The 22192-nt window shown below is 36.2% G+C and overlaps 1 protein-coding gene across 1 annotated transcript in view; it reads right to left on the minus strand.

Annotated features, from left to right (window-relative positions):
* Window positions 1-22192, minus strand: part of LOC134747442 (neuropeptides capa receptor-like) — a 118333-nt gene that overhangs the window by 20335 nt on the left and 75806 nt on the right. The window contains exons 4-5 of the mRNA XM_063682067.1: window positions 10647-10794; window positions 1055-1164 (exon numbers count right to left, since the gene is read on the minus strand). Of these exons, the coding sequence (XP_063538137.1) occupies window positions 1055-1164; window positions 10647-10794 (258 nt within the window). The remainder of the gene's footprint in view (window positions 1-1054; window positions 1165-10646; window positions 10795-22192) is intronic.

A 22192-nucleotide genomic window follows, 5' to 3' on the forward strand; every position in this document is an offset into this window, starting at 1 on the left:
GTATCGAATGAAACCCACACACACGACCGCAAAGAAACTACACGTGTCGGTCTAAATTCAGGCAGAAAACGTACCGAGATAAATAATGCAAACAAACTTTCAAGGATTCAGAAATTTTTATTTGAAGAGATTGTGTTTCGCAAACTAAGATAAACTTGTTCACAACATGGAGGCTTAGATGTCCTCTGGGCGCCTAGGCAAGATGACAAGCGTACAAAAGAAAATATCGGGAGGGGTCATCCATTAATTACATCACACGTTTAGGGGGAGGGAGGGAGTCAAAAAAATGTGACCATCAGCACGGATATGATGGTCGTTCTTGTCTACGTGACAGCTTGATAAAACGGCGTCCGTCACTTTCAATCGCCCGGTGTTAAAAAGTGACGGTTATTTTATCACGTGGATAAATCCATTCATAATACGCCTGCAGGTGTGACAAGAAATCGTCAAATTCGTGTGACGTAATTAATAGATGACCCCGGATGCATAAAGGTGGAAAGGGTAAGGATGTAGGTAGCAAAAAGTCACTTGACTATTTCTACGGTCAGACCTTACAAGCCTCCATTAGTTAATTTGTGTTTTATAATTTTCTTAAGAATAAATAAGTCATAATAACAGACTGCTGGACATAGGCCTCGCCCCGGGATTTCCACAACGACCGGTCTTGCGCCGCTCTTATCCATCGGCTCCCCGCGCCTCTCTTCGGACCCTTGTTGTGGGTCTTTTCCTGCTGCGTTTTCCCGTTGTGGGAGGCCAGCAGTAGTAGACGGCTGATATGATGATGATGATGAATGACAGACTATATAAGTACGCACTGCGGCTGCCCACACCGCCCGCAAATTGTATGTAACCGTATCATCTATACGCATTAAATGATGATACGGTTACATACTATTTGCGGGCCGTGCGGGCAGCCGCAGTGCGGCCAGCCGCTAAGTGCGTACCTAGCCTAAGAAAAACAATAGCTAATTGAAGCATGACAGTGCGTTTATGAACAACACCATTTATCTAGTTTCTTTATCTTACTGTACGTAGATATACTGTAAATACTGACCTAGCATCCTAATGATGGTCTTCCTGGACTGCGCTTGTCTGGCTTCGCCATGCACGCTGCCATTGACGCCGTTGAGCGTGCCCGGGCTGCCGGAGTTGCTGCACGACGATCTGTCGATAGAAAGTTGCCTTAGAGTCCCCGGCAAGCTCGGCAGAATTGCACCTTCCCATACAAACGTAGTTCCGCTCTTATTTTAAAACTACGTGTTGGATTGTAATGATACTTTGCACATGCAATGACATGAGGTATATCTAGGTCTGTAATTAGTTCATATATAACTCCAGTTATAGCTTCAGTTAAAACAAACGAAATAGAGCAAAAACAAGTTTTGTGTGAAAAACAAATTCCCTGTATTTTTTTAACCTGAAGCTACATTAAACTAATTACAGACCTAGATATACCTTATCCTATTGTAAGTACAAAGTTTCAGAGCAATCTAGCTAATCGTTTTAACATCAGAGCGGAACCACAGAATAATGAAGTAATAGTGGCGGAACTACGTTTGTATGGAGAACCGAACTTGCCGGAGACCCTCTATTAGAAGATTGGAACTGAGATGTACGGGAAGGGAAGGGCATTGAAATATTGGTACTACGTATAGAACCAGCACTGAAAACCAGTATTTTGAGCCATGAGTTGTTGCCAGGCGACATCAACTATGGAAGCTGGGCGTGAATCTCGTCGCGACTAAAACGTAAAATTTTTGTCGCGTGGTTCACGCCCCGTTCCCCTCGCCTACAGGTTGCGATTGCGACTTGCGACACTTTCATTGTTTGGTAATTGGCGTTTTTTTAGGGTTCCGTACCCAAAGGGTAAAAACGGGACCCTATTACTAAGACTCCGCTGTCCGTCTGTCCGTCCGTCTGTCCGTCTGTCTGTCACCAGGCTGTATCTCATGAACCGTGATAGCTAGACAGTTGAAATTTTCACCGATGATGTATTTCTGTTGCCGCTGTAACAACAAATACTAAAAACAGAATAATATAAATATTTAAATGGGTCTCCCATACAATAAACGTGATTTTTTTGGCTGTTTTTTTCCGTAATTGTACGGAACCCTTCGTGCGCGAGTCCGACTCGCACTTGGCCAAATTTTTAATTAAATTGGTGTATGGCGTCTCTATGAAGTTAAAATAATTCAATGGGGAAGGGGGCGAAGAGAACATACTAACGAAGCGTATTTACGTACGCGAACTACACGCGAACGCGAAACGAAGCGATCTCGTTGCGAACGTGAACGCCGTGGGCTTGCCGCGCCGCACCGCGCCGCGCCGTTTCGCTTCGCGTTCGCGCGGTGTTCGCTTGCGTAAGACGCTGCGTATCAAAATCCGTTGCCGAAAGCGACTTTGTTTTATACTATGTAGTGATATGTGCCTTATGCACTGTTAAAATTTCATTTCTAATGTGTTTTGTAAACCATGGTTATTTTGTTCAAAATCTAAGAATATATGTAATGGCAATAAAGCAAAAATTTTAAATTACAGTCATAAGTAAACAAAATACAACGAAAATTGTCTCTGACCCAGTGACCCTGGTATTAAAAAATATGCAGCCCGGAAGAAACACAAAGTGTTAGGAGTCGGTAAACATATTTCAGGAAGTAAACAACGTAAAAAACCGGCCAAGTGCGAGTCGGACTCGCGCACGAAGGGTTCCGTACCATTACGGAAAAAAACAGCAAAAAAATCACGTTTGTTGTATGGGAGCCCCATTTAAATATTTATATTATTATGTTTTTAGTATTTGTTGTTATAGCGGCAACAGAAATATATCATCAGTGAAAATTTCAACTGTCTAGCTATCACGGTTCATGAGATACAGCCTGGTGACAGACAGACAGACAGACGGACAGCGGAGTCTTAGTAATAGGGTCCCGTTTTTACCCTTTGGGTACGGAACCCTAAAAATGAACTGGAACCATCCAAATAAGGGACGAGCGCAAAGTAAACTTTGTCATAAAATCTCCGAGGATATAAGGTTTTTATGTAAGTCCTCAGTCAGATGAACAATTTTCATATTTTATTAAAAGGCTGCAAATTTCTTTCAGATTTAAAAAAATAGTTAATGAATAGAAAATAAAAAAAAACCGGCCAAGTACGAGTTGGACTCGCGCACGAAGGGTTCCGTACCATTACGGAAAAAAACAGCAAATAAATCACGTTTGTTGTATGGGAGCCCCATTTAAATATTTTTATTATTATGTTTTTAGTATTTGTTGTTATAGCGGCAACAGAAATACATCATCTGTGAAAATTTCAACTGTCTGGTATGAGATACAGCCTGGTGACAGACAGACAGACAGACAGACAGACAGACAGACGGACAGACGGACAGCGGAGTCTTAGTAATAGGGTCCCGTTTTTACCCTTTGGGTACGGAACCCTAAAAATGAACTGGAACCATCCAAATAAGGGACGAGCGCAAAGTAAACTTTGTCATAAAATCTCCGAGGATATAAGGTTTTTATGTAAGTCCTCAGTCAGATGAACAATTTTCATATTTTATTAAAAGGCTGCAAATTTCTTTCAGATTTAAAAAAATAGTTAATGAATAGAAAATAAAAAAAAACCGGCCAAGTACGAGTTGGACTCGCGCACGAAGGGCTCCGTACCATTACGCAAAAAACGGCAAAAAAATCACGTTTGTTGTATGGGAGCCTCACTTAAATATTTATTTTATTTTGTTTTTAGTATTTATAGCGGCAACAGAAATACATCATCTGTGAAAATTTCAACTGTCTAGCTATCACGGTTCATGAGATACAGCCTGGTGACCAGGGCAGTCTTAAACTATGCTGGGGCCCTTTTGGAATGTAAAAAAAGCGAATTAAACTAACAACCAACCAGACCCTGCCGACTCGGTTGCTCACTGTTACTGTCTGCCCTTCGCGGCCCCATGAGGGGCCGGGGCCCCCTGAGGAAGGTGGCCCTGGGCACGGGGCCCGTGTGCCCTTATGGTAAAGACGGTAAGTACTGCTGGTGACAGACGGATAGACAGACAGACAGACAGCGGAGTCATAGTCCCGTTTTTACCCTTTGGGTACGGAACCCTAAAAAATATATACAAACTTAATATAGGTACAAACAAACTTCTTTCAAACTTCTAGCCGTCTTACCTTACTTGAACGAAATGCTTTAAATTGTCTCTTTTAGAACACTCGCAATTTAAAAAAATAATGTTTTGTGAAATGAACATTTTCTATATTCGATATCGATATTATTAAAACACAAACCAATGATGATGAAAATTGTAAAGATAGCCGCTCCAGCTCGATAAAAATATAATCTCGCACTTGTTCGGACTATTTTGAGATTCTGCGTGCGTGTTTAGTACTTTTGTTGTTGACTATAATTGTTTTTGTATCAGTACCCGAGACCAGATCCGTCGATTTATATTTTAATAGAACGAACACACACACACGTTTACAAAGAGTACGAGGTCGCCACACATATAGGTGCAATTTTACGTAAAATGCGAAGATTCGAGAAGCACAACTAAGTTGTATTGTATACTACACCATTTTATACTATAACAGTACAGGTACACCCCTAAACCTTAATTTTGGAACATATTTTTAATTTACATGAGTACTGGGGCCCGTTTTTAGGGTTCCGTAGTCAACTAGGAACCCTTATAGTTTCGCCATGTCCGTCTGTCCGTCCGCGGCTTTGCTCGGTGGTCGTTAGAGCTAGAAAGCTGCAATTTGGCATGGATAATTTTACTGGAATGGATAAGGTAATTTACTGAGATGTTGTGAATGTTGCGGTAACGGACATAATCGCTCTTTTAAAAATACTAACGGAGCCTGAAAGCAAAATCTTCCGTAAAATATGGCCGTAGGAAAAACGGGTCTTTAACAGACTTAAAATAGTTGCACAAGCAAATTACAATATCCATTTTAATTAGCTAGTTTCTTTCAAGTAAACTGACGTTGGAAAATTTGTCTTTGTCTTTTAATGAAAGAACTGAGAACAAATTGCGAGAAAAAGCTGTTTTGGTATAAAAGTACAGCAGTGTGAAATAAATGTAACGGCTATGATGTCTTAGATGTCTAAAAATAAATAGTGACTCACTTTTTATTAAATCCTTTAATCGTAATTTAAAAAAAAACCGTTGGCTATTAATGAAATTTTTCCTGAGTTCAAATAGTATAAGGCATAAGGTGTATTCAAGTAACTTCGAATGCGGGATAATTTTGATAATTGTAAATATCTACTAAGGGGTCATCCCATTAATTACGTTCACACATTTAGGGGGAGGGAGAGGGTCAAGAAAATGTGACATGTTGTGACAAGGGGGAGGGGGGTCACAGGGATTGTGACGTCACTTTAACTTCACCTGTAACCGAAAACTGTTTTGTTTTATTTTAATTCGCTTTACAGATAAATAACTAGTTTTTCTTTGATCATGGAACACTTATGGGATCACTTCGGTCTTGCAAGTCAGTTATTAATATACGGGCTCGATTGTAATAGCGACTTTGGTGTGTGAGTGACAGTGGATAATGTGTTACTCTTGGCTTAAAGCTTGAGACATCTCAAGCTTCAATCAAGCCAAGATGAGCCAATGATGAAGTTTAATAAATGTTGAGTTTGAAAGTGAAGTGAGTATATGAGATAAAACGTGTTGAAATGATAGAGGGCGCAGCCAAGGTGACGTCTATTCTTTTCCAATGTTTTTACCGGTGTTCTGCCTTTTCTCCGAAGTTTTCTTTTCCGAATTTCACTTGCCAACCAACTTCACGCAGATGATTTACTTTTTCAACCAACATTCGCCAAATTTTCATTATGACGTGTTACTTCGTTTCATTATTACAACTGACAATTTTCAGTGTCTATGTATATGTTCAAGTTAAATAAAGGTAATTCCGGAATTCCGGTACTGACGGCCAATATCGGATTTCAATACTGGTATTGAGAATCGTCCGATATTAGATGCCCTACTCAAATTGCACTAAAAACTACCGTACCGTCTGTACCATGTAAATGCGGCCATATATTCCACTCATGAAGATGCATTCGATCCATCACGTCCACAGCTAATGGAATCATTAACATCACGTACGCCGTAACAGCAGTGGAGTGCTATTGACAAACTAGCATGGCACTGGCCAGGCTTACAATTTGCGGTAACGGGATGCGCTAATAGCGTAGGAAATTAGTGCTAAGGCGAAACACACTGGCATCGCTATCGAGCGATGATTTTGACATAATAGTGTACTTTCCTACTAGTCAAACCAGTTTCTTTTTTCGAACTGTCAAAACGATGAGCCACTATGGAATTTATATGAAAACTGCACAAGTGACGTCACGGTCAAGTCGTCACTTACTTACATTATTTTGTTCTATCCGGTTTATCAAATAGAAATTGTGTCAAAAAATAACTGCTGCCTAGTTTTTTCTAATAATTTCTGGTGCTTTATTTCGTGCATGGTGTGGACTAATTTAGTTTTCATCACTTGCTCGAAAAAAAAATATTTCATGCAGGTGTACTAAAGGACAAAGGCCGAAGTATTATTGTTCCCGCGGGAGTTATGGATTGTAAAAAAACAATTATTTACGTGTGAGGTATCATGTTAAGTAGATTATACATAACGTGATAACTCACTCGAGTTAGCTTGTTTATACATTATTTTTTTCACATTTTTTTATTTAAAAATGATAAAGATATATACAAATCGAATTTTAAAAATTAATCAATGTAACCCCGTTTTACGGTATTATAATTCGAGGATGGAGTTAAAGTCAAGTCAGCTTTAATTGATATTACGCAGTGCCCGAAAATAAATGGAGTTACGTTTTGGCACGCGTACGATACAGGACGGAATTAATTAATCAACTTCTTACCTATGGCTAAATTTTACTTCATAATGTGATGGAAGGTGGAAGCTGACGTGCCTACTTGCCTAGAATATATTATGGCAGTAGCACATCACTACCATACCGGTATTTTAATGAGAAGTGGTGATATTACAATTTTTTTAATGAGGCAAAATTTCGAATTGAAAGATTAGTTGAGCCGAAATATCGTCATTAAATTCAAAAGTAGGTAGCTAGAGTCGGACCACGCTATGTTTTTGTGTCAAGTGCTAAGTCAAGTATGGAGCTTATAGGGATATGTATGCATTGTTACTGCCAAGTTTGTGCAAAGTTAGCGTGGTCAGAATCTAAGTATGTAGTTAAGTATCTAACAGAAATAACTAAAATTGCTGTGATTTTTCAAATTCTTGAGATATTTCCTAATTTAGGTCGCTCCATACTCGGGCAAAAAAACGAGAAAGTAAATGATTTATAATAAAGATCAGTAGGTAAAGTGGTGACTCGTTTCCGCCGTGAGTTCGAGTCTCGAGATGAACTTTTTCATTTCACCTTTACTTCAATAACTGTTACTTCATTAGACCCTTCGCCGACTCGAGCGGCGAACGAGTTAACAAGAAATAGTATTATGAGCAACGCTGACTGGCGCGGACGCGTGCGTACAGTGTTGGCCGAACGTTAATTTCAATTAAGACGATTCTCGCTGATTTGGCCTTGAGCGTCTCAGCGTCTCTGTACCCGCACCCCGCTCACTGCGATCGTACGTGAATTTCGTCTCGGTGCGGCGACTGCGGCGGAACGAGGTTCAAAGAATAACCTACAGCTATACTAGCCCAGAGGCGCGCGGCATTTGGCGTTTGTGTATCTTTTGCAGATATTTTGTTGTTTGAGTATGAGTAGATCATGCGTGTAAATTATAATAAAAATATATTCCCTTATGCATTATACTTTACAAGCCTCAATTAGTTAATTTGTGTTTTATCTGTTTCTAACAAATAAATACCTAAGTCAAATCGACGGATTAAGATTTATAGCTAAAGCTTGGTATGTACTAAATTGAGGCGTACAGTGCGTTTATTTTATACAGTTTTTTTTATCCGTAATAAATAAATATAAATAATGCCATTAATAGTTAACTTATAAAATTAAAGTACCTACTAGCTTCATATACTACTACAAATGTGTTATTTTTCGAAGTTCGAAGTTTTCTCAATCATTACGTGGGAATATCATCATTATTAGGGTTCCGTACCTCAAAAGGAAAAAACGAAACCCTTATAGGATCACTCGTGCGTCTGTCTGTCTGTCCGTCTGTCACAGCCTATTTTCTCGGAAACGACTGAACCAATTAAGTTGAAATTTGGTGTATATATGTAAGTTTGTGACCCAAAGACGGACATGTAACGTAAACAAATTGATTTTAAACACGGGGGCCACTTTTAGGGGGGTAAAAGAGAAAATTAAAAAAGTTTTTCAAACTATATCGTGTTACATATCAAATGAAAGAGCTCATTGTGAGAATCTAAAATGTATATTTTTTATAATTTTAGGATAAACAGTCAATTCAATTCAATTCGATTCAATTCAATTCAATATATTCTTTATTCAAATAGGCCTAGCAACAAGCACTTTTAAATTGTTTAGAAGTTATTCACGAAAATAGGCAAAAAATTAGCATTCCCCCCCTTTATCTCCGAAACTACTGGGTATAAAATTTTGAAAAAAATACACAAAATAGATCTTTACCTATTATAGATCACAGGAAATCTTATTAGAAATGAGCAGTCAAGCGTGAGTCGGACTTAATTATTTAGTTTTTGATCCAACCCCTACGGGTTTATTAAAGACATTTCACGCACGTTTCACATAAAAAATAAATTGTTTAATTCGAGTAATGTACGGAACCCTTGGAACGCGACTCCGACTCACACTTGGCCGGTTTTTATTACAAGCGCGCCACAACCAAATCAGCGCTTTGCAGTCATTTATTTTTTTAGTGGTTAACGGCTATGTATGATGAACCCCTGTGGACGTCAGCTGCCGCGTCGTTGATGGGTTGAGAAATGGCAGCCACCGAAACACGCAAAAAAAATGTTATCGCCTCCCGCTTGGTACTGTGTCAGATGATAGTTTAGATGCTATTGTGAATTAAAAAAATGGTCAGCCGGTTGTATCTCGGTGGACCGTCAGCTGGTCACATGAACATATAAAAAAATCTTTTCAGTCATCGCATTCCATTTCATACTTTGTCAGATGGTAGTTTAGATGATATTGTTAATAAAACAAATCGTCGGCCGGTTGTATCGCGGTGGAAAGACCGTCAGCTATTAAAACATTATTGTTAGTTTAAAAATAATTTTAATTGATTTAGCCGTTTAATAAAAATAACCAAAGTTAGCCGCAAAATGGCCTGTGTTATTATTTTTATTACGGTAAAACTATAAATATCAGGAAATAAGTTTAATTTTATAATTGTTGAACAATAAATGAAGATTCATATATATTTTTTTCATAATTTTTTGTTTACCCATTTAGAAGACATAATACACCAAGTTGACCCCAATGAAATAATTACTGAAATCCAGAAGGAGATACAAATAATAATAAAATAATTAAACGTTTATTAACAGGCAAGAATCACCCATGAAAAATGTACAGACATAACTACAATTACACTATTTAACACTAATTACTACTTAACTAAACCTACAATAAACTTAATAGTAAGTTTTTCCGTAAATAAAAATACGATAGGCCGTTTTGCTAGTTCTTAATCGATTAAAATTATTTTTAAACTACAAAAACAATGTGTTTTAACAGGTACTATTCATACATACCTATACAACGTAATAGGTAATAGGTAGCTTATGTTAAATCAATTATTTATTGTTTCGAGATGGAATGGAACATTATTCAAAACGTAAAACTTTAATGACATTATAATATGTCGGTTAGAAAACATTTATTTATTTATTTCAAATGAAGTTTTCTCACACATACGTATATTATAGTATAATATATACGGATATTATCATTACATTCATTGTAATAGACCGCAAAATACCATGTTGCGCTCGCTAATGCGCGTCGCAACCAAATCAGCGCTCTGCAGTTATTTATTCTTTGGCCACAATAACTCCGATATTATAGCACTTTGCTTGTGCATAAGCGAACACGGCCACGCCATTTTCAGGCTGCATACGCATGAAATGTGGAAAAACGTTCGATTTCTTAAGAAAATATTTTTTGATTAAGAAAAGCTATGTTGTATTTGTAGAACCTGTTAAAACATTTTTGTTAGTTTAAAAATAATTTTAATCGATTGAGCCGTTTAGAAGTTATAAGCAAAGTTAGCCGCAAAACGGCCTGTCGTGTTATTTTTTTTTCGGTGAAACTACAAATTTCAGGAAAAAAGTCAAATGTTGCGATTGTTGTCCATAGAGTGAAGATGCATATATATTTTTTTCATAATTTTTGGTTGACTCATTTAGAAGTTATAAGCTCTAAAATGTAACAGTTTTTGGCCAAAAACTGCGCGAAGCGCCTTAACCAGTACAAATTGAACCGTAAGCCGTGACGGACGGTTACAGTTTACGGTTCAATTTGTACTGATTAATGGTTAATTGCATTAACGTTTCGGCCAACACTGCGTGCGACGGATTTCACCTACGATTGTACCCGCGGTGCCTCCGCTCAAAGGCGAAGGGCCATAGATCTGCTCTGCTTACAGAATAATCAAACAAAATAATAGACAACAGACGTACCCCATGACGTACCTAATGCGAAGCCCCATCCGCACATACAGCCCCAGTATGATGAAGGCTGGTAGTATGAAGAAGAGAAGACTGCTCAGCTCACACAAGTACCAGGAGGGCATGGTTAGCATGGCGCAGAACGCTGACTCCCTGGATAGGTTGCCGGAACCTGGAACAATACAAAATAATGTCAGATCAACATGCTAAATCGTCAACTTTCGCGTCCACTTCAAATCAACACCTGGATAAGAGCTATGGGACATATTTTTGAATATGATGTGTGCATATTTTTACACTTGACACATACTCCACTTACAGAAGTTCGGTAAAGCAGAAAGAGTGAAGCACTTCCTTTCTGATTGTGTCTCAGCGACTTACGTAAGGTATACAATATACATAAATAAAAATAAAAATAAAATATTATAGGACATTCTTACACAGATTGACCAAGTCCCACGATAAGCCCAAGGAGGCTTGAGTTATGGGTACTCAGACAACGATATATATAATATATAAATACTTAAATACATAGAAAACACCCATGACTCATCAGGAACAAATATCTGTGCTCATCACACAAATATATGCCCTTACCGGGATTCGAACCCAGGACCATCGGCTTCATAGGCATATCGAGTTTTTGCCCTATGACGGTGTTCCCAGCAATAGATTTTTATATGTCTTTTCCACATTGACCCTACTATTAAAAATACTAAAAGTGAAAGCAAAATGTAAGATATTTGAAGAATTTCCTCGAGCCCACCATCAGATTCTGACGTGATGATCATGGAAACTGTAAAGTGTACCTAAGCCTGAATAAAGAAATTTCCTAATCGAGCCAGCGTTGTTAGAAAAACCAGCTAAAAAGAAAAATAACGATCCCGAGGAATTGAAAATCCCCCTCTTTTTGAAGTCGCTAAAAATCCTAACTGACGGGCTCGATACGCAAGTCTTGATTTATTAGCTTTACCACATAATCCCCTCAGAGTAAGCTCAAAGAGGATCGGACTGGCAGGGCAGTTCAGCACAGAAATGGTCAGATTATTCTTTATTTTCAAAATGGAAAATGATTCGTCGGTATGAAGGTACGAAGGACGAATCCCGGTAAGGACATTTATTTGTGTGTGTGTGATGAACACAAATATTTGTTCCTGAGTCATGGGTGTTTTCTATGTATATAAGTATGTATATCGTCGCCTAGCACCCATAGTACAAGCTTTGCTTAGTTTGGGTTTAGGTTGATCAGTGTAAGATGTCCCCTAATATTTATTTATTTTATTTAAATTGTATATCAGTGGTCCATGCAACACCCTTTATACGCTTCCCTACACTTTTCTCTTTCAAACAGATTAATTGTTAAGGACGACCTCGATAAAATTATGCACAAAATTGGCGGTTCAGTCAATAAAGTTTGTACTACCCAGTGAGTACTCAGTCAAATTAAAGAAAAGTAGGGATGTCCAAGGATTTTTTTTATGAAATAGGAGGCAAACGAGCAGACGGATCACCTGATGATAAGCGATTACCGCCGCCCATGGACACCCGCAACAATAAACAAATTTACCAGGACAAACAAATAACGGACTAACATATTTAATTATATTCAATAAAGGTTAGAGAAAATAAAAATTTATTTAGAGATGCCGCGAATAGTAGTTTTGGCCGAATACTGAATATTCGGCTACACTCTAGGCCGAAGCGGCGAATATTCGGCGGACGAATATTCGGTAAAATATGTGTAAATATTGAATCACATTTATTATGAAAATTAGTAGCCTACGAAGGATAATGTTTGAAAAGATTTTTAATAAAACTAAAAGTAATATTTTCATAGAAAATTTACGTTTGTGATAAAACAGGATAGCATAATCCCATGTAGGTATCCTTGTTATCAATGAACTGTATAGTAAAATAATACAGTCAACCAGTGAATCTCACATTCTCATTTATTGTTATAGCGGCAACAGAAATATATCACGGTTCATGAGATACAGCCTGCTGACAGACAGATGGACAGACAGACGGACAGCGGAGTCTTAGTAATATGGTCCCGTTTTTACCCTTTGGGTACGGAACCCTAAAAATCGCGCTACATCAATTTGATTTCGAGTTTTGTAAAAAACAAAACATTTACTAACTACATTTTCTTGAAAGGATTTCAGAGAAACATTATTTATTCTAAAGAAAGAAAACTATATTTTATTCGTGTAGACAAAACTTCGTATCCCAAAGGCCCCAACCTTCATTTAGATCCGTTGGGGCTTTACAATCTTTTAGTATTTTAGGGTTCTGTAGACAACAAAGAAAATTTTCCCCCTTTGTTCATTAAAGCTTCAATTAGTTATTTTATGTTTTATCCCTTTCTTACATATACATGTCAAAATGACAGATTATGACTAATTGCGGCTTGTAGCGCATGTATGAATAACGCCATTAGTTTCGTCATATTATTCGACGTAGTTACCTACGTAATGTGCTTATTATAGCACAGGGTGTCGTAATGGAGCACCAGATGTACTGTAATAAGCTGTTATAGGTATGCGGATGGAGATGGGTATACTTACCTAAAAATAAAGAAAAAACATGATGTAATAAAATTACTAATTCCTACACCTAAAGTGGGGATCCTAAATTATTATATGTTATTTGGTGGGGAGGGGACGTGTTTTGTTGAATTTACGTTCGTTGTCAAGTGAAATTCAGACAATAAAACTTCGGCGAAAAGGCAGAACACCGTTGTGTAACATATGTGATAAAATTCATGGCAGCGGTGTTTATGTATATTCAGTGAAACCTCGATAACTCGAACCTCGATAAGGCGAAATCCTTGTTAACACGAAATAAAAATTATTCCCTTCACGACTATCCAGTACAATTTTCACCTCTATAACTCGAAAAATAAAATTTGACCTAGACAATTCGAAAAATTTGACTTATTGTTTTATCACCTCTTATATCTCAAAGTAACTAACAAACCTCTGTAACTCGAAAAACACAATAACTCTGTACTTTATGCGTTTGCATAATTGAAGAAACTGTACTGTAGTCCCTCGAGAATACCTCGAAGGGTAATTTTTGGCTGATTTTGGCAACATGATGATGGCAACCCTAAGAATATCCAAATGAAAACCAAGAGCGTATTTAATAATGTTTTGTTTGGCCCAGTTTCGTGAATAATGGTATTAGTAAAAGCTTTGTAAGAAATTGAAATGAAAATTGTTTATAAAATGTTATTAGCGCGGCGAAGCGAGACAGTCTCGTTTCTTTATCGGATTCTAATGGATTTTATCATTTCGTTCATGAAATTCTGCAAGATGTCTGCAAGGTGATTGTAACTCGAAACCTCTTTAAAACGAACAATGACCTTTTAGAAAAGAACCTCCCTAAGTCAATGCCCTCTATAAGACGAAACTTTTGGCATTTCCCTTGAGATTCGTGCTATCGAGGTTCCACTGTATAACGAAAAAGAAAAAATAACAAGTAGGTACTTCGATTTCACTGGCTTTTCCACTTTCAGGCGAAAGTGCTTATACAGGGTGGCTAAAAATAAGTGCATTCCCGTTGCCAGGGAGGTTTTGGGATTATACTGAGCAACATTTACTATGGGACCAACCACGAAATGGACCAGCCAAAATGTATGAAACAGCCAAATTTTTTTTCGCGATTTCGGGGTTGGTCCCATAGTAAAAGTTGCTCAGTATAATCCCAAAACCTCTCTGACAATGGGAATGCACTTATTTTTTTGCCACCGTGTATTTACTAATCGCTTACGCAATTTTACACTAAACATGGTTCAACAATTCAACATGTTTCGGGCGATATGAGTACTTGAGTAGATATAGTTGGTCAAACCAAATTGTCAGTAAATAAAAAGAAAAAAAAACTATACTCATCCTTTTCTTTTAGGTACAGTCAGCTGCAGAGAAAAGGTACCCCACGTCCATACTAATTTACAGAACTTTGTATGCAGGGGGGTGCCTTTTCTCTGCAGCTGACTGTACTAGTACTAGTGTAAGACAAAGAGTATGATTCCGTCTATGTCTATGTCTATGTTTGAAATGAGACAGTCCTTTGACAAACTATAGGTAGGTATATTAGGTAGGCCTGTGCCTTCGTGAGATTGTGCGTTCTCAGAATCTACTGTGACAAAGTGACAGTTTTCGAGAAGGGCAAAAGGTCCGCTATTTTCGGGGGGAAATCTTCAAGTTTGTGCAATATGCTTCAACCTGCTTGATTACGAAATCAAAATCCAGGAGTTTTAACTAAACACTATGATATTTGTTCTTTTATAGTTTATCGTGTTATATAGACGTTACTCTCACACTTTTTTTTATACCACGTCGGTGGCAAACGAGCATACGGCCCGCCTGATGGTAAACAGTCACCGTAGCTTATGGACGCCTGCAACACCAGAGATATTACATGCGCGTTGCCGACACTTACCTACTTTGACCTGCTTTTTAGGACCTCCGTAGCCTAGTCGGTAGTGACCCTGCCTGCGCAGCTGGAGGTCCCGGGTTCGAATCCTGGTAAGGGCATTTATTTGCGTGACCTTCACAAATATTTGTTCTGAGTTATGGATATTTGGTTATGGATGTTTTTTTATATATGGATCGGTCGGTCGGAGTGGCGAGCCTTGGGGGAGGCCTATGTCCAGCAGTGGACGTCTATCGGCTGACATGATGATGATGATGATGATGATGGATATTTTCCATGTATTTAAGTATTTATACTTAAAGTCAGTAGTAAAGATAAAGAAAGTTTATTATTTAAGTAGGCATATTACAATGCGCTTATGAAAGTTATGAACGTCAAATAAAGCTACGCCGGCTCTAACCCTACACCTCTGCCCCGAGAAGATTTAAATCCCCCTCAATTGGGAGGTATATATATATAAGTAACTCCAAAGTAACATATGTCTGAAACACACACAGCTGTAAGATTTAACGAGGTAAAGAAATAATATAGTGATTCTCCGTATATTTAAATACACGCCTAATAGACCTGTACCGCTGGCTATATTTTGACCCCTAGGTTATAAAAATATTAAAGTCAATTCTGTTTTCGCTTATGAATACTGTGTTAAGATGTAAATCTTACATTTTGTTTTGTGTCATATATATAATTTGCTTTTCTAGTAATTTGTTATTTTGTGGTAATTATTTTTTATTTTGAATTATCTTGGAGAAAAAAATATTCGAGAGAAAACATGTAACTGTGTTGCATTTAGGATAGTGTTTTTAGTGTGAAAACATAGTTTGTGTCAATTACGTCCACTGCAATCTGATACTATGTCATAATATTCTAAATGACACAAAAAAAAAAATTAGAGTTAAAAAAAATTACTTAGGTCGAATTTAATCGTTTAAATAGGTCCATTAAATGATTTTGTGTCTTATTAAGGCATAGCTTCATAAGATATTTGATGATTTTGTTGTAACAGGCTGTCACCGTTACAAAAGAATATTAAAGATATTAGAGTTTACATCTTATTAATTTGAAATGCGGGATAAATAAGATGTATGAATTTGTGTCACTTGCATCCACTGCATTAACAAATATTACAAAAATATTATTTGCGTTCAAACGAAGCTAGCGGGCGGTCTGAATGGGCAACGGAGGCCGTGCAGGGTGGGGCCGCGGCGTGACCTTGCCGTACGCAACGCATGTTTACTTCGCCTGTGCGCCAAATTAACGCAACTTATTCAAAGAAGTTACGCAAACAACACAACAACAAGCAACAAGCAAGCAAAGAATGCGTCGAATTATCTTTTACCTATTTAAATCTCATAGATATTGTACAATGTCACCATTATGCAAAAGAACTGTAAGTACATGTTTGATTTGCGAGCGAGCTGGCAACATTGCGCAGGGAAATCTTAAAAATATCGCGTTTACGTGAACGCCACATACATTTGTGACAGTGATAGGGAAAAGGTACCACTAAAGTAAAATTTGGTTATTAATACCGTGACTTTCTTTCATTCTTTGATAAAAAAAATTGCTATTTATGCAACAAGTGCGGAAATCATCTTTACGCACGTGTATCATACAATGTTTTACTATGCATTGTGCGAGTAAATAAAAAAACATGTCATGGCAAATAAGTTTAATTATTAAAAGGAGTGTTTTAAATCGACACGAGTTGCGAATTACCTATTCGCACGTGTATCGTACGATTTACAGTACATATGGCCCTTTAAACTTTCGACATATGCACGAAAAGTGCTCATTCCCGCACTAGTGCGAGAAAGTAGCACCATATGTACTGTAAAAAAAAATTGAAAACAAAAAGCACTAGTGCGGAAAAGCAGTACTTTCCGCACGATATGGCTCCGTAGGAAACGCACTTTTCGAGCACATGCATTGTAAAAAAATATATAGGACTGTATCTCCTAAACCATGCGTCGTAGCGCAAAAATAATAAAATTTTCGTTCCCCTTTATGTAACCCAAAAGTATAATACATGAAAAATACAATGAAAAAAAAAGAAACAAAATCTTTATAGGGCTGTATTAGCTGTATCTCCTATATCGTGCATCGTAGCGCAAAAATAATCAAATTTTCGCTCCCCTTTAAGAAGCCCCTAATTAAGATTTAAAAACGCAAAAAAGAAAAAAAGAGGAAAAAATCTTTATAGGGCTGCATCTCCTAAACCGTGCATCGTAGCACAAAAATAATCAAATTTTCGTTCCCCTTAAGAAACCCTTAATTAAAACTTTTAAAAAAACCAGGAAAAAAACTTTATAGAGCTATTATAGCTATATATATAGATATAATATCTCCTAAACCGTGCGTGGTGGCACAAAAATAATAAAAATTTCGTTCCCCTTTATGAAGCCCCAAAGTAATATACTAAAAACACAATGAAAAAAAAGAAAAAAAATAACAAAAAAACTTTATAGGGCTGTATCTCCTACACCGTGCATCGTAGCGCAAATATAATTAAAAAAATCCCTTTAAGAAACCCCTAATTAAGATTGAAAAACGCAAAAAAGAAAAAGTGGAAAAAAAATCATTTTAGGGCTGTATCTCCTAAACCGTGCGTCGTAGCGCAAAAATAATAAAATTTTCGTTCCCCTTTACGGAACCCCAAAGTAATATACAAAAAACACAATGAAAAAAAAACAAAAAAAACTTTATAGGGCTGTATCTCCTAAACCGTCGTAGCGCAAAAATAATCAAAATTTCGTTCCCCTTTGTGGAACCCCAAACTAATATACAAAAAACACAATGAAAAAAAAAAAAACAAAAAAAAAATCTTTATAGGGCTGCATATCCTAAATCGTGCATCGTAGCGCAAAAATAATCAATTTTTCGTTCCCCTTTAAGGATCCCTTAATTAATACTTAAAAAAAAAAAACAAAAAAAAACAGGAAAAAATCTTTATATCTCCTAAACCGTGCGTGGTAGCGCAAAAAGAACAAAATTTTCGTTCCCCTTTACGGAACCCCAAAATAATATACAAAAAACACAATGAAAAAAAAAAACAACAAAAAAAATCTTTATAGGGCTGCATCTCCTAAACCGTGCATCGTAGCACAAAAATAATCAAATTTTCGTTCCCCTTTAAGAAACCCTTAATTAAAACTTAAAAAAAAACCAGGAAAAAAAACTTTATTATAGCTATATATATAGATATAATATCTCCTAAACCGTGCGTGGTGGCGCAAAAATAATAAAATTTTCGTTCCCCTTTATGCAACCCATAATTTATATTTAAAAAAAAATAACGCAAAATTTAAAAAAAAAAACATTATAGGGCTGTATCTCTTAAACCATGCGTCGTAGCGCAAAAATAATTAAAAAAAACCCCTTTAAGAAACCCGTAATTAATACTTAAAAAAAAACAATAAAAACCAGGAAAAAAAACTATAGAGCTGTATCTCCTAAACCGTGCGTGGTACCGCAAAAACATTAAAATTTTCGTTCCCCTTTATGCAACCCATAATTTATATTTTAAAAAAAACGCAAAATTTAAAAAAAAATCTTTATAGGGCTGTATCTCCTAAACCATGCGTCGTAGCGCAAAAATAATAAAATTTTCGTTTCCCTTTATGCAACCCATAATTTATATTTAAAAAAAAACGCAAAATTTTAAAAAAAATCTTTATAGGGCTGTATCTCCTAAACCATGCGTCGTAGCGCAAAAATAATAAAATTTTCGTTCCCCTTTATGCAACCCATAATTTATATAAAAAAAAAAACGCAAAATTTAAAAAAAAACATTATAGGGCTGTATCTCTTAAACCATGCGTCGTAGCGCAAAAATAATTTAAAAAACCCCTTTAAGAAACCCGTAATTAATAATTAAAAAAAAAAACAAAAGTCAACCAGGAAAAAAAACTTTATAGAGCTGTATCTCCTAAACCGTGCGTGGTACCGCAAAAACAATAAAATTTTCGTTCCCCTTTATGCAACCCATAATTTATATTTAAAAAAACGCAAAATTTTAAAAAAAATCTATAGGGCTGTATCTCCTAAACCATGTGTCGTAGCGCAAAAATAATAAAATTTTCGTTCCCCTTCATGAAACCCCAAAGTAATATACAAAAAACACAATGTAAAAAAGAAAAAAAGAAAAAAAAAGAATAAAAAAATCTTTATAGGGCTGTATCTCCTAAACCATGCGTCGTAGCGCAAAAATAATAAAATTTTCGTTCCCCTTTATGCAACCCATAATTTATATTTAAAAAAAAACGCAAAAGTTAAAAAAAAAATCATTATAGGGCTGTATCTCTTAAACCATGCGTCGTAGCGCAAAAATAATTTAAAAAACCCCTTTAAGAAACCCGTAATTAATACTTAAAAAAAACAAAAAAAAACCAGGAAAAAAAACTTTATAGAGCTGTATCTGCTAAACCGTGCGTGGTACCGCAAAAACAATAAAATTTTCGTTCCCCTTTATGCAACCCATAATTTATATTTAAAAAAAAAAGGCAAAATTTAAAAAAAAATCTTTATAGGGCTGTATCTCCTAAACCATGCGTCGTAGCGCAAAAATAATTAAATTTTCGTTCCCCTTTATGAAGCCCCAAAATAATATACAAAAACACAAGAAAAAGAAAGAAAATAATAATAACAAAAAAACTTTATAGGGCTGTATCTCCTAAACCGTGCATCGTAGCGCAAAAATAATCAATATCCGTTCCCCTTTAAGAAGCCCCTAATTAAGATTTAAAAACGCAAAAAAGAAAAAGAGAAAAAAATCATTTTAGGGCTGTATCTCCTAAACCGTGCGTCGTAGCGCAAAAATAATAAAATTTTCGTTCCCTTTTATGAAACCCCAAAGTAATAACAAAAAACGCAATGACAAAAAAAAGAAAAAAGAACAACAAAAAAAACTCTAGGGATGTATCTCCTAAACCGTGCATGGTAGCGAAAAATAATCAAATTTTCGTTCCCCTTAAGAAGCCCTTAATTAAGATTTAGAAACGTAAAAAAGAAAAAGAAAAAAATCTATATAGGGCTGTATCTCCTAAACCGTGCGTCGTAGCGCAAAAATAATCAACTTTTCGGTCCCCTTTATGTAACCATTAATTTATACAAAAAAAACGCAAAAAAAAAGAGTTTTTTTTTATAGGGCTTGATCTCCTAAACCATGCGTCGTAGCGCAAAAATAATTAAATTTTCGTTCCCCTTTATGAAACCCCAAAGTAATATACAAAAAACACAATGAAAAAAGAAAAAAACTATAAAAAAAACTTTATAGGGCTGTATCTCCTAAACCGTGCGTCGTAGCGCAAAAATAATCAAATTTTCTTTCCTCTTTATTCAACCCTTAATTTATATTTAAAAAAAAACGCTTTCACTAAACTGCTGTAACTCGGAAACTTAGAATCCACAAAGGGGACTTTACTAAATTATGACACATATTAAAGCCTGACCAGTAATATATGATCATTGTCAAGAGGGCGCTGTTCAATCTCATGTATAGGGTGACAGTTCAGTATAGTATGAAAAAATATTGTATTTAATGAACATCATCATCAATGTAATTAATGTTGCTTGCCACGCTTAAACATAACAAAAATCACAATAAATTGCGTCTTAAAATAAACTTAAAAAGTCTACTAAAAATCGAAACAAGTAATTTTTAAGTCGCTGTTGTGACATTCTCAATCAAAAGGTAGGTACCACTTTGTCGTTTACCATAAAGACGAAATTTGATTATATCTTTATACAAATAACCTGTCAGAGAAAGTGGTACCTTTTGATTAGGAACGTCACAAATGTTGGTCAGTATGAGGAGTGCAGCCTACAGTTTATTTTTAATTATATTTATATACCTACTACGGTAAGATTGATAAGACAATGTAATTATGCCTCCGAATGAAATAAATACACTGTATCGCAAAACTAAGTGGCGAGACAGCTCATAATGCCATCTCTTGGTTGGTCTTAACTATTGAAATATTATGTTAATGTTTTATTTGTATGTGCGCCTATTTTAAGAAGCCATAGTACTGGCAGTAGATGGAACCCTGTCAAATTTGTATTTGTATAGCAACGGTTCCAGAATTGTTTGTTTACTTTTAGATACGTCAGTCGGTCAATAACAGCCCCCATGTAAAGTCTGAATAAATTACGAGTATTCACTTTGATTTGTTTGTATGTTTTATTGTGTTCCAATTTATTTTGAATATGCACATTAAGGGGGCGTATTGAAATATTATGTTAATGTTTTATTTGTATGTGCGCCTATTTTAAGAAGCCATAGTACTGGTAGTAGATGGAACCCTGTCAAATTTGTATTTGTATAGCAACGGTTCCAGAATTGTTTGTTTACTTTTAGATACGTCAGTCGGTCAATAACAGCCCTCATGTAAAGTCTGAATAAATTACGAGTATTCACTTTCTTGGTTTCACTGTGTTGATCTCTGCTAAATAGTGATAGGTTTATCCCCCACATTAACAAGGGTAAAGGAGATAGTATTAAGATCTCAGTCGCCAGCTGATATTGCGGCAAGTATAATAAGCACCCCACCCGCGTAGGTACCCTTCCCCGCGCACGCCCTTCTTGCTCAATTGAGTTTTATTTTGCCAGATAGTAAAAAAACCGTGGATCAAAATGACCCAAATTATGAATGATGTCTCAATGTGGTATTATAATATTGTAGACGTAAACTTAATAATATGAATTTTTTTTTGTGGCAGATACAGGTTGTTAATTAGAAAAAAAATTTTTTTAAATAAAAGCGGTGGATGAATTTGACACAGATTTGTTTGAATAACATATAACAATGTTCTGTAAAGTACAACACTTCACTTACCGACTCTAATATTTTTTTAGGCGTTTTAGGATCAATATTAGGTATTTATTAAATGCCATTATACCCGTGGATGAAAATGACACAAAATGCGTGTTTACGTCGGAAGCCACTTTGCCTTTACAGGGAAACAAAGAATTTCGTCTCGAATATTTTTTTTACAGAATGCTGATTGAAAAAAGAAATACCTAAATTTCTACCTAAGCAAATACCTAGGATGACACAAAATATTATTTTTAGGTTTAGTATATGGTCTGGAAACTATATATAAAAAATAAGCAACATTAATATTCTTAT

The sequence above is a fragment of the Cydia strobilella genome, chromosome 14 (genome assembly GCF_947568885.1).
Source record: "Cydia strobilella chromosome 14, ilCydStro3.1, whole genome shotgun sequence".
NCBI lineage: Eukaryota > Metazoa > Arthropoda > Insecta > Lepidoptera > Tortricidae > Cydia > Cydia strobilella.